Source organism: Oncorhynchus mykiss, chromosome 10, assembly GCF_057628025.1.
Source record: "Oncorhynchus mykiss isolate SJ-2025 chromosome 10, ASM5762802v1, whole genome shotgun sequence".
In the NCBI taxonomy this organism is placed as follows: domain Eukaryota; kingdom Metazoa; phylum Chordata; class Actinopteri; order Salmoniformes; family Salmonidae; genus Oncorhynchus; species Oncorhynchus mykiss.
Window position 1 is genome coordinate 22,427,971 of NC_143031.1, and position 16,379 is coordinate 22,444,349.

At 41.7% G+C, this 16,379-nt stretch overlaps 1 protein-coding gene across 2 annotated transcripts in view; it reads right to left on the minus strand.

Moving 5' to 3' along the window:
* LOC110533514 (opioid-binding protein/cell adhesion molecule) overlaps positions 1–16,379 on the minus strand; it is a 335,816-nt gene continuing 319,437 nt past the window's right edge. For both annotated transcript variants that reach the window (XM_021617800.3, XM_021617799.3), the window contains 4 exons: positions 5,751–5,885; positions 4,803–4,923; positions 3,413–3,564; positions 1–534 (listed from right to left, as the gene is read on the minus strand). In XM_021617800.3, the coding sequence (XP_021473475.1) occupies positions 431–534; positions 3,413–3,564; positions 4,803–4,923; positions 5,751–5,885 (512 nt within the window). In that variant the 3' untranslated portion in view covers positions 1–430. The remainder of the gene's footprint in view (positions 535–3,412; positions 3,565–4,802; positions 4,924–5,750; positions 5,886–16,379) is intronic.

A 16,379-nucleotide genomic window follows, 5' to 3' on the forward strand; every position in this document is an offset into this window, starting at 1 on the left:
TTTTCATTTTTTTGTTGTTTACTTAAGAAAAACTTATGTTATTGTACAGAGATCAAACAGGACATGACACACCAGTAATCCGAATGTACACCTCAATATTTGGGTAAAACCAGTCAACTATCAACACATACATGAACTTTTTGTTTCCCTTTTTTACATATAAAAGTTTAGATTGACACAAACTCTGTAGTACTACCATCACCTCAGATCAGCATCCATGTCGACCCTCTCCCTCCCCACCACCCTAGACGTGTCCCGTCTTCTGGTTTTTGTCCAAATGAAGACATACCGCCAATGCACACAAAAAAAAAAAGAAGAAGGGTGAACCAACGATGTTATTGGTAGTTCCTTTTGTTACTTTTCTTCTTCTGGGACCAAGAGTCTTGTTGTTGTTCAGTGCTGAGTAAAGCTGAGGATGAACCGTGTTGCATCAAAACTTGAGCAGGAACAACAAGAAAACAGTCAGCAGGAGGCAAAAGGAGCAGTGGGTCGACAGGGCAGCCCTGTTCACATCATGCATCATAGTCCCAGGACCTGTTGGGAAAAATAGTTTGATATTAACGTCACTAAGGCATCTCAAGAGGCAGTGCTTCTTATACCTATCTTCCCCTCCACAACTAAACCAGTGCGGGTTCTATCGGCTTTAACTTACAACTTTAGATGCCTGATTGTTGGCTTTACAGCCCTCTCCTGAAATGTAATTTAGGGGATGGACTGCAAAGAGGTCATCATCAGCAGTAACGATAGGCATAGAACCAACAAGATGGATTCCTCCTGCACATTGAATAGGACTGGTTCCTTTGAAAACTGAACACAAGGTCCATCAGACACTGGTCATCTTAACAAAGCATAGCAAGGATCTCAAATAGCTTTTTCCACGCAAACACATCATTCATATCAGAGATGACATGGCATTCTATCCCCTTTGATGATCAAAAAGAAGAAAGCAGTACAAAACAAACATTCCCCCAAATCCCTTGGCATGTGAACTGAGGAGCACGACTAGGCTAGGCTAGATTTGATTTTTCATGATGGGCCTTTATAACGTTGAGAATAGAATAGTGTAGGATGACTAAAATGGCTTCTTAATGTGTTTTTCTTGCAGTCTGTTAGTCTTTGTAAACTGCTGGAACTGCAGTCAGAGGAAAAGTTGACCAAACATTGTGGATGACCTGAAATGCTACCCTAAGAACAAATTTGTATACTGAGCTATTGTATTCGCTCAATAGCTATTGTATCCAACGAGGCTCAGCTCTTTCACATTATATGCCCCTAGAGATAATCAAAATAAGTTGCTGCTTTTTGTCCTATTTATAGTAACAATGTTAATTTATGGCTTTATTCTACATTACATAACTGCAAGTTTGGTTCACTGTGGAGTATTCTCCCACAGATTAATAAGACCACTGACAAACAAAATGTATCTATTTGCATTACACCCCACCCCACAGACAGACACATCTACATTTAGGCCAAGATTGATTCAGATCAGCGTTAACCCGCAGTTACCGACAACTGCACAGCATATCATTGCTTTTGTTTAGGCGATGTTGGAGGTTTAACTGCAGCCGCAGCTGCTCTTGTGGTCATTGTCACAAAACCACACAATATACAGTTGAAGTCGGAAGTTTACATACACTTAGGTTGTAGTCATTAAAACTTGTTTTTCAACCACTCCACAAATGTCTTGTTAACAACCTATAATTTTGGCAAGTTGGTTAGGACATCGACTTTGTGCATGACACAAGTAATTTTTCCAACAATTGTTTACAGACAGATTATTTCACTTATTTCTCTGTATCACAATTCCAGTGGGTCAGAAGTTAACATACACTAAGTTGACTGTGCCTTTAAACATTTTGGAAAATTCCAGAAAATTATGTAATGTCTTTAGAGGCTTCTGATAGGCTAATTGAAATAATTTGAGTCAATTGGAGGTGTACCTGTGGATGTATTTCAAGGCATACCTTCAAACTTAGTGCCTCTTTGCTTGACATCATGGGAAAATCAAAAGAAATCAGCCAAGACCTCAGAAAAAAAATTGTAGACCTCCACAAGTCTGGTTTATCCTTGGGAGCAATTTTCAAATGCCTGAAGGTACCACATTCATCTGTACAAAAAATAGTACGCAAGTATAAACACCATGGGACCACACATCCGTCATACCGCTCAGGAAGGAGACATGTTGTCTCCTAGAGAAAAGTGCATCAATCCCAGAACAACAGCAAAGGACCTTGTGAAGATGCTGGAGGAAACAGGTACAAGAGTAACTCTATCCACAGTAAAACGAGTCCTATATCGACATAACCTGAAAGGCCGCTCAGCAAAGAAGAAGCCACTGCTTCAAAACCGCCATAAAAAGCGTGCAACTGCACATGGGAACAAAGATCGTACTTTTTGGAGAAATGTCCTCTGGTCTGATGAAACAAAAATAGCACTTTTTGGCCATAATGACCATCGTTATGTTTGGAGGAAAAAGGGGGAGGCTTGCAAGCCAAAGAACACCATCCCAACTGTGAAGCATGGGGGTGGCAGCATCATGTTGTGGGGGTGCTTTGTGGCAGGAGGGACTGGTGCACTTCACAAAATAGATGGCATCATGAGGCAGGAAAATGATGTGGATATATTGAAGCAACATCTCAAGACATCAGTCAGGAAGTTAAAGCTTGGTCGCAAATGGGTCTTCCAAATGGAAAGTGACCCCAAACATACTTCCAAAGTTGTTGAAAAATGGCTTAAGGACAACAAAGTCAAGGTATTGGAGTGGCCACCATAAAGTCCTGACTCAAACATATAGAACATTGGTGAGCAAAACAGAAAAAGCGTGTGCGAGCAAGGAGGCCTACAAACCTGACTCAGTTACACCAGCTCTGTCAGGAGGAGTGGGCCAAAATTCACCCAACTTATTGTGGGAAGCTTGTGGAAGGCTAACCAAAACGTTTGACCCAAGTTAAACAATTTAAAGGTAATGCTATCAAATACTAATTGAGTATATGTAAACTTCTGACCCACTGGGAATATGAGGAAAGCAATAAAAGTGGAAATAAATCTTTCTCTCTACTATTATTCTGATATTTCACATTCTTACAATAAAGTGGTGATCCTAACTGACCTAAGACAGTGAATTTTTACTAGGATTAATTAAAAACTGAGTTCAAATGTATTTGGCTAAGGTGTATGTAAACTTTTGACTTCAACTGTATATATAGATATTTTTAACTAGGCAAGTCAGTTAAGAACAAATTCTTAACCTTTTGGTTACTGGCCCAACGCTCTAACCACTAGGCTACCTGCCGCCCCAATAATATATTTATATTATTGCATCTATAATTGCTATAATTGCATCCCAGTGCACACAATAACATATATTACAGCGATATTGTTCTACAACAGTAACAGTAGGCAGTCTTACCATAGAGGATTATGCTTGCATTGGTGATCCCCATGGTGTTCATGGCCACACACGTGTAGTTTCCATAGTCCTCTTCAGAAACATTCAAAAACATAAGCATGGATTGTTTACCTTGGTTCTCTATCTTAATCCCATTCAGTCCATTTAGGAGTCTGTAAAGAAGAAAATACATTCTTAAAATATGAATTCTGTAATCCCATATCTATATGTTTATCAATAATAAATCCCCATACCCGTGAAATTGAAGGGTATATCTTATAACAATCAAATTTGGCCCGTTAGGCCAGCGAATCTCAACTGATGGGGGAGGTTTTGAATGGGTTGTGTCTGAGTAAAAAAACAGAGAGAAATAATAATTTAAAAAAAAGTTTATGAAAAATACTCCTGTCTGAACTTAAATTACTAAAACCAGTTAGAAAGTGTGTAGAAATTACAATGAACCTAAAATATATTTTTTAAATAATTTGACCTCTGAACTATTTTTCTTCAATCACAATATTTTCAATTTACTGTACAGTTGTTAGCAGCTGGTCTCAAGCCCGTGATCTTAACATTCATATGGGCAAAATTGAAATTGATTATCCTAATACCATAAAAAAATAGTTTTCCAGATTTCATTTTGGCCGCAGAAAAATGGGATGCGAATATTGGATCGCGACTGAGACAAACTGGTTAAATTTTGGTCATGAGGCAAAACCAGTTGAGAACCACTGCATTAGGGGATACGATTTGAAGGTGTAATCTGTAAACAATGTCAGTATAATCCAGTCAGGTTTGACTGAACAAGTGCCATTGAGGTCGTTGCTGTGTTGGCATTTGTGTATGTCCTTGAAGGGTTCAGCACAAGTACGAATGCTACAGTTGGTAAGGACTATTAGTCTCGGGAACTTATGGACAAAAATACTTTTGAAATAAGTCTCTAAAGCCCTAAAACCAAACACAGCTCATTAGGTCGTGCTGAGACGACTGCTCTGCATCGCTGTACAACAACCTGCGTTGTGTAACATTTTCTCTTTGGCTGCACTGCTAATATTCCCCACGCTTCACTGGCTTGTGCCAGTTCTTTGGGAAACAATAATTTTTTGAAGCGTAGTCATTCATTATAAAAAACCCTGTACTTTCTCAGAGGTTGTCCAAGCAACGCAGCCCATTGACAGAAACGAATTATGCAAAGAAATGCAACTCGCCTTTGGTGGCCATGATGGTTTAGATTAGAAATTGTTCTCCAAAGAAAGTACTTTTAATAGTCGGTTCTTAGTGAGACAAAATTACATTTTGCCAGTGGAGAATAAAAACAACTGTGGGATTTACATCTCCTTACAACCAACAAAGGCCAAAACTGAGACCCTTAAAACCTAGACTCTTTTCTAAAAGATCTATTAGGACTTACCTGCGGTCCTCTTTGTACCACTCAAAATCTGCACCAGGAACAGCAGAGGCCTCACATTGGAGCACCCCTTTTTGGCCCACTGGGGTACCTGTACTCCCAGCCTTCAAAATGAAGGGAGCATCTGTAAGATGTATGAAATTGAGGTTATTTAATGAGTTTTATAGCAGTGCATATACATTTATTAAAAATAGACTCAGCAACATGACATCATCACATACAGCAGGGCAACATCCTGCTTACAGAAATCAACAACAACAAAAATCTGCCACTATTGGGTCTTCCTAATGTGGGTATTCCTCACAGGAGGGAGCACATTGGAAATAGCCTGTTTTGGCAGTCTTGACAGATTGAAATTATGCTTTTGATTTCTGCAGGCAAGAATTATTTCCGCTGTGTATGATGTCATATTGCTGTGTCTAACTACCTGATAACCATTACTTTGATGTCCTTTAAAGTGAACTGTTTCAAACAGGTGAAGTATCTACTATCCTGAATAATCTGTAAGGTGCGTCAGTATATTTTCTGTTGATAACAATGTACACTCGAGCTAGCATGCTAAACTAACAAGAGGCATCTAAAATTATCTTAATAACACTAATTTAAAAAAAACTGGGCTCCTGAGTGGCGCAGCAGTCTAAGGAACTGCATCTCAGTGCAAGAGGTGTCACTACAGTCCCTGGTTTGAATCCAGGCTGTATCACATCCGGCTGTGATTTGGCCCGGTGTCATCTGGGTTTCACTGGGGTAGGCAGTCATTGTAAATAATAATGTGTTTTTAACTGATTTGCCTAGTTAAATACTTTTTTTATTATAAGCTTTTAAAACAAGCTTGGATCAACAACTTCCTGGGAAAACCATGTGGCTGATAAAATAGCAACAAATAAGATGACCATTTAGCTTTGTTTAAGTGTTGTGGTGCTTGGCATCATTGTTTGTTTTCATGCTTACAATTGACTGTGACTTTCACTGTCTTCACATCTGGGGCTGAGATGTCATTGGAGGAGATGCATTCATACGATCCCGACTGTTCTTTAGTGATCGCTGTCATATCAACATATTCCCCTTCAGTGACAAATTTGTGTCCTGAAAAATAACACAATAACATCTGTTTTTAAAAATAGAAAGCATACAGAGGTGCATAAAGTATTACCAAACCCCCCACGATTGAAGTGCAGTTTCTATATTTTTTTATATTTATTTTTCATCTAAAATATATCCCAAAAAGCCACATGACAAAGTTGGAAAGAAGTGGAGTGTGCTCAACTAAGGTGAGTCGAGGTGCAATTCAAAAATATAATCATAATTGAAAAGGAAAAGGTGCAACACTTGCTCACCATGAAACATTACTTGTTTTATTTAATGTTTCGCCTTCTGATGAAGGCCAATGAAGGCCGAAATGTCCATCTTTTAACATTGCCTAAATAAAACAAATAATTTGTAATGGTGTTGTTATGTTGTGCTTTTTATATTTTTATATTTTTAATATAACAAAGAACCATAATAGATTCATAGCAGCAGCAGCTCTTGAATTCGACACACACATATGCAAACATACTTCTGTTTTCTAACGGTCTAGCGAGCATGAAACATTACTTGCAACCAGGTTAAACAGGTGTGAGATTCAAGATGCATAGAAATCACCCTTTCAAATGGTCTGCAGCATTGACCAAGGTAGCGTGTAGGCTATACATCAGACACTACAACGTGATATTTCTACACCTGTTGGTTGAACATTTGAAAGAAGGAGCCACTCAAGGTGGAAATTCTCAAGAGTTACAGTAGCTGTGTCTTGTACACAACAGCAGCAGGTACCACATTACAGAAACACTGGCCCTCAATATGTTATCAAATGTCAACACACATCACATAAAATTAAATTTCCCCAGACATCAGCAGTACTGTGGTTTAATCTCTACCCACTGCTCCCGCGAGGGACATCATAAAGTCTCTAAGGTCTTGCTATTCAAAGAAACTTGCCGGTATCAGTTATTTCTCCTCTCTCTCTGTGTGTGTGTGTGTGTGTGTGTGTGTGTGTGTGTGTGTGTGTGTGTGTGTGTGTGTGTGTGTGTGTGTGTGTGTGTGTGTGTGTGTGTGTGTGTGTGTGTGTGTGTGTGTGTGTGTGTGTGTGTGTGTGAGAGAGAGAGAGAGAGCAGGAGGCAATGGGGCTGAGACTGAAATGGAGCGGCACCTTTACTTGGAGATAACCCATTCCCAATCAGCTGAAATGTCACATACAGCAATATCTCGACATTAGCATGATCTCATTACTTTCCCCAAGCCCTGGTCCCACCAACAGCTACTGCTGCTGCAGCTGACAAGGGACTGACTGGAAAGGTTGTCCTGGCTGGGTTGTTTCTTTTAACTTTAATGTGCTGGGCCATGGGAAATGGAAGTACAGATAATTTAACATTTTATAATGTGTTTCTATCTACATTATGCAGATTGAGGCGAAGAAGTGGAAATTGAGTTATTGGCCATTACTGTGTTATTTTATGGTTGCAGGCGGTGATCGGGTGAGTGATGGCAAGGTTAACCTATGATAATGCAGATGGCAGAATCGGTTATGCCTGTATTTTCAGTCAAGTCGATAAAATAATTAAAAGTTTGGGTAATGTCTTAAGATTCGTGATTCAGTCACTCCTTTGTATCTGCAAACCCAAGGAAACATGGCACCATTTACATGGTGCAGTGCCTTCAGAAAATATTCACACCCCATAACTTTTCCAAATAGTGTTGTGTTACAGCCTGAATTGTACAACTTAATAACACATTTAAAGCTGAAATGTCTTAAGTCTATAAGTATTCAACCCCTTTGCTACAGCAAGACTAAGTATGTTCAGGAGTAAAATGTGCTTAACAAGTCACATAATTATTTATTTTTTTATTTCACATTTATTTAACCAGGTAGGCAAGTTGAGAACAAGTTCTCATTACAATTGCGACCTGGCCAAGATAAAGCAAAGCAGTTCGACACATACAACGACACAGATTTACACATGGAGTAAAACAAACATACAGTCAATAATACAGTAGAAACAGGTCTATAAACGATGTGAGCAAATGAGGTGAGATAAGGGAGGTAAAGGCAAAAAAAGGCCATGGTGGCAAAGTAAATACAGTATAGCAAGTAAAACACTGGAATGGTAGATTTGCAGTGGAAGAATGTGCAAAGTAGAAATAAAAATAATGGGGTGCAAAAGAGCAAAATAAATAAATAAATAAATAAAATAAATACAGTAGGGAAAGAGGTAGTTGTTTGGGCTAAATTATAGGTGGGCTATGTACAGGTGCAGTAATCTGAGAGCTGCTCTGACAGCTGGTGCTTAAAGCTAGTGAGGGAGATAAGTGTTTCCAGTTTCAGAGATTTTTGTAGTTCGTTCCAGTCATTGGCAGCAGAAAACTGGAAGGAGAGGCGGCCAAAGAAAGAATTGGTTTTGGGGGTGACCAGAGCGATATACCTGCTGGAGCGCGTGCTACAGGTGGGTGATGCTATGGTGACCAGCGAGCTGAGATAAGGGGGGACTTTACCTAGCAGGGTCTTGTAGATGACATGGAGCCAGTGGGTTTGGCGACGAGTATGAAGCGAGGGCCAGCCAACGAGAGCGTAAAGGTCGCAATGGTGTGTAGTATATGGGGATTTGGTGACAAAACTGTGATAAGACTGCATCCAATTTGTTGAGTAGGGTATTGGAGGCTATTTTGTAAATGACATTGCCGAAGTCGAGGATTGGTAGGATGGTCAGTTTTACAAGGGTATGTTTGGCAGCATGAGTGAAGGATGCTTTGTTGCGAAATAGGAAGCCAATTCTAGATTTAACTTTGGATTGGAGATGTTTGATGTGGGTCTGGAAGGAGAGTTTACAGTCTAACCAGACACCTAGGTATTTGTAGTTGTCCACGTATTCTAAGTCAGAGCCGTCCAGAGTAGTGATGTTGGACAGGCGGACAGGTGCAGGCAGCGATCGGTTGAAGAGCATGCATTTAGTTTTACTTGTATTTAAGAGCGATTGGAGGCCACGGAAGAAGAGTTGCATGGCATTGATGCTTGCCTGGAGGGTTGTTAACACAGTGTCCAAAGAAGGGCCAGAAGTCTACAGAATGGTGTCGTCTGCGTCGAGGTGGATCAGAGACTCACCAGCAGCAAGAGTGACATCATTGATGTATACAGAGAAGAGAGTCGGTCCAATAATTGAACCCTGTGGCACCCCCATAGAGACTGCCAGAGGTCAGACACACTGAACTCTATCAGAGAAGTAGTTGGCGAACCAGGTGAGGCAATCATTTGAGAAACCAAGGCTGTCGAGTCTGTCGATGAGCATGTGGTTGACAGAGTTGACAGAGTCGAAAGCCTTGGCCAGATCAATGAATACGGCTGCACAGTAATGTTTCTTTTCGATGGCGGTTAAGATATCGTTTAGGACCTTGAGAGTGGCTGAGGTGCACCCATGACCAGCTCTGAAACCAGATTGCATAGCAGAGAGGGTATGGTGAGATTCGAAATGGTCGGCAATCTGTTTGTTGACTTGGCTTTCGAAGACCTTAGAAAGGCAGGGTAGGATAGATATAGGTCTGTAGCAGTTTGGGTCAAGAGTGTCCCCCCCTTTGAAGAGGGGGATGACCGCAGCTGCTTTCTAATCTTTGGGAATCTCAGACGACACAAAAGAGAGGTTGAACAGGCTAGTAATAGGGGTGGCAACAATTTCGGCAAATTTTAGAAATAAAAGGGTCCAGATTGTCTAGCCCGGCTGATTTGTAGGGGTCCAGATTTTGCAGCACTTTCAGAACATCAGCTGACTGGATTTGGGAGAAGGAGAAATGGGGAAGCCTTGGGCGAGTTGTTGTGGGGGGTGCAGTGCTGTTGACCGGGGTAGGGGTAGTCAGGTGGAAAGCATGGCCAGCCATACAAAAATGCTGTTTGAAATTCTCAATTATAGTGGATTTATCAGTGGTGACAGTGTTTCCTATCTTCAGTGCAGTGGGCAGCTGGGAGGAGGTGTTCTTATTCTCCATGGACTTTACAGTGTCCCAGAACTTTTTTGAGTTAGTGTTACAGGAAGCAAATTTCTGCTTGAAAAAGCTAGCCTTGGCCTTTCTAACTGCCTGTGTATAATGGTTTCTAGCTTCCCTGAAAAGCTGCATATACGGGCGGGGGCTGTTCGATGCTAATGCAGAACGCCATAGGATGTTTTTGTGTTGGTTAAGGGCAGTCAGTTCTGGGGAGAACCAAGGGCTATATCTGTTCCTGGTTCTACATTTCTTGAATGGGGCATGCTTATTTAAGATGGTTAGGAAGGCATTTAAAAAAAATAACCAGGCATCCTCTGACGGGATGAGATCAATATCCTTCCAGGATACCCCGGCCAGGTCGATTAGAAAGGCTTGCTCGCTGAAGTGTTTCAGGGAGCGTTTGACAGTGATGAGTGGAGGTCGTTGAAGACAGCAGAGGTGTATTTAGAGGGTAAGTTGGTTAGTATGATATCTATGAGGGTGCCCGTGTTTAAGGCTTTGGGGAGGTACCTGGTAGGTTCATTGATAATTTGTGTGAGATTTAGGGCATCAAGCTTAGATTGTAGGATGGCTGGGATGTTAAGCATGTTCCAGTTTAGGTCGCCTAGCAGCACGAGCTCTGAAGATAGATGGGGGGGCAATTAGTTCACATATGGTGTCCAGAGCACAGCTGGGGGCAGAGGGTGGTCTATAGCAGGCGGCAACGGTGAGAGACTTGTTTTTAGAGAGGTGGATTTTTAAAAGTAGAAGTTCAAATTGTTTGGGTACAGACCTGGATAGTAGGACAAAACTCTGCAGGCTATCGTTGCAGTAGATTGCAACACCGCCCCCTTTGGCAGTTCTATCTTGTCAGAATTTTTGGTGGTCTTCCTAAGCCAGGATTCAGACACAGCTAGAACATCCGGGTTGGCAGAGTGTGCTAAAGCAGTAAATAAAACAAACTTAGGGAGGAGGCTTCTAATGTTAACATGCATGAAACCAAGGCTATTACGGTTACAGAAGTCATCAAAAGAGAGCGCCTGGGAAATAGGAGTGAAGCTAGGCACTGCAGGGCCTGGATTCACCTCTACATCACCAGAGGAAAAGAGGAGGAGTAGGATAAGGGTACGGCGAAAAGCAATGAGAATTGGTCGTCTAGAACGTCTGGAACAGAGAGTAAAAGGAGGTTTCTGGGTGCGATAAAATAGCTTCAAGGTATAATGTACAGACAAAGATATGGTAGGATGTGAATACAGTGGAGGTAAACCTAGGTATTGAGTGATGATGAGAGAGATATTGTCTCTAGAAACATCATTGAAACCAGGAGATGTCATCGCATGTGTGGGTGGTGGAACTAATAGGTTGGATAAGGTATAGTGAGCAGGACTAGAGGCTCTACAGTGAAATAAGCCAATAAACACCAACCAGAACAGCAATGGACAAGGCATATTGACATTAAGGAGAGGCATGCTTAGTCGAGTGATCAAAAGGGTCCACTGAGTAGTGAGGTTGGTTAGGGTCATGATGATTCAGACAGCTAGCCGGGCCATCGGTAGCAAGCTGGCATAGGATGGAGGTCTGTTTTTAGCCACCTCATGCGTTTCCGTCGGTAGGATTAGTGGGGTTCTGTGTGGTAGAGGGGATCAATCCAATTCACAAAAAAAATAGTATAGTTTTAGAGGCCCAAGAAAAAAAATGGTCCGATAGGTCTATTCAGATAGCAGCCGATAAGACAGCTAACGATTAGCGAACCGCCGTTCAGGTAACGTTGCGACGGAGGAGCCAGCTGGATAACTCCCTCGGGCAGATAACGTCGGTAGTCCAGTTGAGAAGGCTCGGTGGGGCTCCGCCTTGGCAGTAAAACGGGTCCGGATAGGTGATTGTAGCCCAGGAGTGACTGATGGAACTCTTCAGCTGGCTAGCTCCAGAATAATTGATGTTTGCTCCGGGATCGACGTAAGCCGATAGTCACACGGATAGCAGCTAGCTAGCTGCGAGATCGAGGTATAAATGTCCAGAGCTTGCGGTTGAAATCCGGGGACATGGAGAGAAAAATAGGTCCGGAATGTTCCGGTCCGAGCCGCGCCGTACAAAACTGGCGATAGATTTTCGAGCTAAAGGATAGCTGATGACCACAAACCGTGGTTAGCTGAATACTAACGATTAGCCAGTAAAGAAGCTAACTAGCTTCTGGCTAGCTTCTGATTAGCTTCAGGCTAGCTTCTGGTTAGCTTCAGGCTAGCTTCTGGTTAGCTTCAGGCTAGCTTCTGGTTAGCTTCAGGCTAGCTTCTGGTTAGCTTCTATGGAGGATTACAGATTTGAGGTAAATAATACTTTCTTTTGAACAGGCTAGTTTTGAAGATGAGTTTATGGAAAATAAAAAATATATATAAAAAGGTATGCGAAGAAAGTTGTAAATATATATATATGGGACACGACAAGACGAGGACAAAAGACATCTGACTGCTATGCCATCTTGGTGACAAGAATGGGCAACAACAAAAAAGGATGATAATGAGTAGCATGGACTCACTCTGTGTGCGTTAATAGTGGTTAATATGATTTTTGAATGATTATCCCATCTCTGTACCACACACATACAATCATCTGTAAGGTCCCTCAGTCATGTAGTGAATATCAAGCACAGATTCAACCATGAAGACCAGAGTGGTTTTCCAATACCTCATAAAGAAGAACACCTTTACAATGCCTCGGAAAGAAGGACAAAGATGGCGCCAGAGGAGATGGATGGCGTTTTACGGACTCCTAACCAATTGTGCTATTGTGTGCTTTTTCGCGTTATTTGTAACTTATTTTGTACATAATGTGTCTGGATATCAGGACAGTGATTACTCACCTTGTACTAGACAAAGATTTTTTCTTTCTGGAGTCGAACACAAAGGATTTACTTCAGACACCCGACAAGGCCCAAATCCTCATGATTCGTATGAAGAAGAGGCAGAGATATTTGGGACGTAGGTCGGGGTGCCTTGTAAGGATCCGACGGCGAGTGAGTAATCCCCCTCTATCATCAGTCCTATTAGCCAATGTGCAATCATTGGATAACACAATGGATGAGCTCCAATCAAGACTATCCTACCAAGGAGACATTAAACATTGTAATATGATATGTTTCACAGAGTCGTGGTTGAACGACGACAAGGATAACATATAGCTGGCGGGGTTTTCGGTCCATCAGCAAGATAGAACAGCTGCCTCTGGTAAGACAAGGGGTGGTGGTCTGTGTCTATTTGTAAATAACAGGTGGTGCACGAAATCTAATATTAAGGAAGTCTCAAGGTTTAGCTCACCTGAGGTTGAGTATCTCATGATAATCTGTAGACCACACCATTTACCAATAGAGTTCTCATCTATATTTTTCGTAGCTCTCTATTTACCTACACAAACTGATGCTGTCATTAAGACGGCACTCAACGAGCTGTATAAGACAAGAAACAAACAAGAAAATGCTCATCCAGATGCAGCGCTCCTAGTGGCCGGGACCTTTAACCTAATTTCTACCAGAATGCTAAATGTGAAACCAGAGGGGAAAAAAACTCTAGACCATCTTTACTCCACACACAGAGACGCGTACAAAGTTCTCCCTCGCCCTCCATTTGGCAAATCTGACCATAACTCTATCCTCCTTACAAGAAAAAACGAAGCAGGAAGAACCAGTGACTCACTCGATAAGGACGTGGTCAGATGATACAGATGCTAAGCTACAGGACTGTTTTGATAGAACAGACTGGAATATGTTCTGGGATTCTTCCAATGACATTGAGGAGTACACCACACCAGTCACTGGCTTCATCAATCGATGACGTAGTCCCCACAGTCACCGACTGTACAGTACAAACCCCAACCAGAGCTAAAGCTAAAGGCTAGAGCGGGACTCTACCCCGGACGCTTAAAATAAATCCTGCTAAGCCTTCCGACAAACCATCAAACAGGCAAAGAATCAATACAGGACTAAGATTGAATCGAATTACACCGGCTCCAATGCTCGCCGGATGTGGCCGGGCTTGCAAACTATTACGGACTACAAAGGGGAACCCAGCCACGAGCTGCCCAGTTACGCGAGCCTACCAGACGGGCTAAATGCCATTTATAATCACTTCGAGACAAGCAACACTGAAGCATGCATGAGAACACCAGCTGTTCCGGACGACTGTCTGATCACGCCGATGTGAGTAAAACCTTTAAACAAGTCAACATTCACAAGGCCACGGTGCCAGACGGATTACCATGACGTGTACTCAGAGCATGTGCGGAGTGTGTCTTCACTGACATTTTCAACCTCTCCCTGACTGAGTCTGTAATAACGACAAATTTCAAGCAGACCATCATAGTCCCTGTGCTCAAAAACGCAAAGGTAATCTGCCCAAATGACTACCGCCCCGCCCCGTAGCACGCACGTCTGTAGCCATGAAGTGCTTTGAAAGGCTGGTTTTGGCTGACATCAACACCATCATCCCTAGAAAATTCAGAACCTCCTTCAGGAGAAACCTTCATGTGAAATATTCACATGGGTTTGTGTAGTGGTTCAAAACACTTATTTGTTTTATTTGACAGACGTCTTGAAAAGGGGGAATGATTTGTTATCTTGTATTTATCCAAGAAGTTAGTTTTTCCTTGTCGCTGTTCAAACAAGTATTCCTGAAGTAAGACAGTACTGGAGCAATCAAATTTGTTCACATCTGTGCAGCTGAACAGATATCCTCTGCGATAAAACTATTTGCTAGGGATCAGAAAAACCTCTGACACAGGCAGAATTACATACACAGCTTCTTTCTCAAAGGATAACTGAGAGGGCAACTTGTGCTTGTTTGCTGACACATAGTACCATAGCTAACTGTACATGTGAAGAAGGTTATTTAAGCCCAACACAAGTGCATGAAATGCATAGACATAACTACTAGACTGTAGGGCAGAGTTGCACTTTGCATCACTACCCATTCCAGGAATAGTTTTGAAGTTTCAATTGAATCACACCACACAAGGTCAGCCAGTGGCTATATGTAGGTTATCCAGCCCTTCACATTAAACGTTGAATGGTATGATGGAATAGAAATCCTAGCCAATACTACAAAAATATATTAAACACTAATAACATATTTCACCAAAAATGTATCACTGAATCATATATCAGTGATTGATAAACACATTCATACACTATATATACAAAAGTATGTGGACACACCTTCAAATTAGTGGATTCGGCTATTTCAGCCACACCTGTTGCTGACAAGTGTATAAAATCAAGCACACAGCCATGCAATCTACATAGACAAACAATGGCAGTAGAATGGCCTTACTGAAGAGCTCAGTGTCTTTCAACGTGGCACCATCATAGGATGCCACCTTTCCAAAATTCACCAAATTTCTGCTCTGCTAGAGCTGCCTAGGTCAACTGTAACTGATGTTTTTGTGAAGTAGAAATGTCTAGGAGCAACAATGCCTCAGCCATAAAGAAGCGCAATGCCAAGCGTCAGCTGGAGTGGTATAAAGCTCGCCGCCATTGGAATCTGGAGCAGTGGAAACGCATTCTCTGGACTGACAAATCAGGCTTCAATATCTGGCAGTCCGATGAACAAATCTGGGTTTGGCGGATGCCAGGCAACACTACCTGCCCGAACACATAGTGCCAACTGTAAAGTTTGGTAGAGGAGGAATAATGGTCTGGGGCTGTTTTTCATGGTTCAGGCAAGGCTCCTTAGTTCCAGTGAAGGGAAATCTTAACTCTACAGAATACAATGAGATTCTAGACTCTTCTGTGCTTCCAACTTTGTGGCAACAGTTTTGGGAAGGCCCTTTCCTGTTTCAGCATGACAATGCCCCTGTGCACAAAGCGAGGTCCATACAGAAATGGCTTGTCGAGATCGCTGTGGAAGAACTTGACTGGCCTACACAGAGTCCTGACCTGTGTAACCCCACCGAACACCTTTGGGATGAATTGGAACACAGACTGCTGGCCAGGCCTATTCGCCCAACATCAGTGGCCAACCTCACTAATGCTCTTGTGGCTGAATGGAAGCAAGTCCCCGCAGCAACATCTATTGGAAAACCTCTATATTTATGCCCATGATTTTGGAATGAGATGTTTGACGAGACTGTGTCCACATACTTTTGATCATGTAGTGTAGCATACATACAATATTCAACTAGAATGTAAAATTGCTAAATTAATCACACAAATAAAATAATCCCACTGGGATTGATAAACACATATTTAATCAAGTTTAATTTCAGTAACACATTCTTGATTTTCTTCAGAAGACAGCACTAAAACAGCATTGTGACTCAAACAATGACAACATTTCTTAAATGAAAAACTGTTTTTCCTTGAATACTCCATCAACAATAGAACTGTAAATGACTGGAAATTGTCAACAGCTGCACAATATCTTTAAAGTTCCTGCAAAAATGTATGACAACAAAACAAAACCACAAAGCCTCAATCTGTATAGATCAAATCTACTATTTTCACTTCAACATACATTGATAATCCTTCCTATTCTAATGTGCATGGTTCTATGTAGAACAAAGTGATTGCATTAACAGGGGAGATAGGTCATCTGTACATTGTAA